The 2,175-nt window shown below is 45.7% G+C and overlaps 1 protein-coding gene across 1 annotated transcript; it reads right to left on the bottom strand.

Annotated features, from left to right (window-relative positions):
• Window positions 1-933: 933 nt before the first annotated feature.
• Window positions 934-1,837, bottom strand: LOC143193662 (uncharacterized). Its single transcript, XM_076399985.1, has 2 exons — window positions 1,284-1,837; window positions 934-1,147 (listed from the first exon to the last, which is right to left on the bottom strand). Exons 1-2 carry the CDS (start codon window positions 1,835-1,837, stop codon window positions 934-936), a joined length of 768 nt encoding a protein of 255 aa, XP_076256100.1.
• Window positions 1,838-2,175: the final 338 nt, after the last annotated feature.

Below are 2,175 nucleotides of genomic sequence, written 5' to 3'. Positions count from 1 at the left end.
TCCGGATGACAGAAGGGATAATTCCTTTCCTCGAGCAGGGTAGTGAGTTTTCGGGTAATCGTTGCTTGTGATGACGAATCAGAAAATGTCCTCCTTTTTATTTCGGGTGATTAATTCAATTGATAGTGCCTTGGACAGGTTTAATTTTTTCCGTTTTTGAGGGAGTTTGAGAAATGGTTGCCGAAAGGACTGGCACTGTTTTTACTGTGGAGGTTAGGGTTTGGTTAGTGGCCTGGCTACTTACCTACGCAGGTTGGGTTGGTCTGGTGGTGATTTGTTTCGGTGGTGGCTGTGGGATCGTCCTGGTGATCGGCTTGTTTTGCACTGGTCTTGTGGTAAATTTAGTAATCGAAGGCGATACGTTAGCCTTGGGTTTCGATTGGGTGGATTGAGTGGCCGACTTGGCTACCGGGTTGGGTTCTGATTTGGAAGCTGTTGCCTGTTTCGCCTTGTTGCCGGCCTTCGGCAGCTGGCTTGCCTGAGGTGCAGTGATGGGCCCTCTCTTCCTTTTTCGCACCAAGATGAAACCATCATCCGAGTCTTCATTTTCCAACGTTAGGGATATTAGTTGATTTGGTGTCTCAGGAGGTTGATGTACTGGCTGGGCCGAGGTGGGTTTAGCAAGGGCTTGTAGCAGCATCCGCATTGCGCAGAGCTCGTCTCCTTGCTTGGTTAGCTATACTCGAAGTTGTGTAACCTCAATTCTAAGCTCTGCGTTTTCTTTTTGCAGATACTCTATAAGTAACCCATCAACCGAGCATCGTCAAGATCGATTTTTTTCGATTTTTGGACGGCTTGGGCAGCTTTATGGAGGCGGTCAAGCTCTGGCGTGCAGGGCGCCGCTGCCACGCTTGTTAAACGCTTTTCGGCATTTACAAATGTTTATGATATTTGGCCGAAAGTGTTGATGAAAGCGGTTTACGAGTCGATCGTTTAACAATCAGTTGCGGGTAATTCTCGGAGGAATAGGTAGGCTCGAAGGACCGAACACGACCGTTCTCTTCGAAAGCTAGCGCGGAACTGTTGGAAAGACTGTCCTGCGTTTTTTAGTCTGAATAACATCACGTTGATTTCGAAAAGACCGAATGGCGTGATTATTGCAGTCTTTTCACGATCCTCTTTGGCCATTAGAATGTTGAAATAGGCTCTTTGAAGATCCAACGTCGAAAAGACTGGACAGTTGTGGAGTTTGTGTGCGAAATCTTGAATGTGAGGAACTGGGTACTATTCCGAAATTGTTGTGTTATTTAAGTGCCTGTAATCGCCACATATTCGCCAGTTACCGTCCTTCTTTCTGACCGACACCTGGACTGACAATCCCATCTTCATTCGATTTCCTTTTTATCTGCTTTGTATCTTCCGGGTGAAAAACGTCGTGCCTTGAGGGGACCCGCGTGTTATTATGTGATGCTTGACGTTGTACTTGGGTTCCCCGATCCTCACTGGTCGCGTTACTTCCACGTGTTGTTCGAGCACTTGATGAAAATCGGCATCGCCATTCATGGTTTTTATGGTCGGCGTCTGTGCGTCTTACGAGATTTGTCCGATAAAGTTGAGACTCGTCGTACGGTAGATCGGGTAGTAAGTCGAATTCGTGGATAAAATCGTTTCCCACGGTCGTTTGGAATAGGTCAGCTATAACGAACGTCCAAGTGAATGACCGTAAATTAAAATCCAACGTCATCCGTTTCCCTCGATTTGTTTTTATCGGAGTTCTGTTGGCAGAATAGAGGATTTTTGCAGTGGGACTCGCTCGACTCGAATGTGAGTTGGGGAGCACCGAAATGTCAGCACCGGCGTCTATGAGGAATCGAGTAGATCTCTGATGAATAGGCATTTTGTAGTGGGATCATTTGTAGCCCGCGTAATATTTTTCTTATTCGCACGTCCTAATAGTCTGAATGGATGCTGATCAATCTGTCCCTCAGGGCATCATATTTCCCGGTTTTCGGTGGGTTGTCCATAATGTCTCCCACGAGGTGTACCAAATCCTGTTCAAAATTTGAAAGCACATGGCGGTATTTCATAATATCGGAAGTGATGAGATGTAAAGTGAATGTGTTCTCGAAAATGTTGAAATACCTTAGGGGTTATATCTTCTGAATGGATGCAGCGTTATTTTCATCAATGCTTAAATATCTGAATTTTCTATGGATGGTTTGATGGACAACGGTG

The sequence above is a fragment of the Rhynchophorus ferrugineus genome, unplaced genomic scaffold, assembly GCF_030347505.1.
Source record: "Rhynchophorus ferrugineus isolate W39M unplaced genomic scaffold, kcgeb_rfMv2 rfM3, whole genome shotgun sequence".
Taxonomy (NCBI): domain Eukaryota; kingdom Metazoa; phylum Arthropoda; class Insecta; order Coleoptera; family Curculionidae; genus Rhynchophorus; species Rhynchophorus ferrugineus.
The sequence above is the reverse complement of the archived record's forward strand: the minus strand, read 5'-3'. Positions and strand labels throughout refer to the sequence as shown.

Excerpts from the sequence above, each read along its gene's own strand:
- LOC143193662 (XM_076399985.1), bottom strand. The coding sequence starts at position 1,837 with ATGCCTATTCATCAGAGATCTACTCGATTCCTCATAGACGCCGGTGCT. Across the intron at positions 1,148-1,283 it reads GTCGGTCAGAAAGAAGGACG|AGCCTATTTCAACATTCTAA; the intron begins GTAACTGGCGAA and ends GGATCTTCAAAG.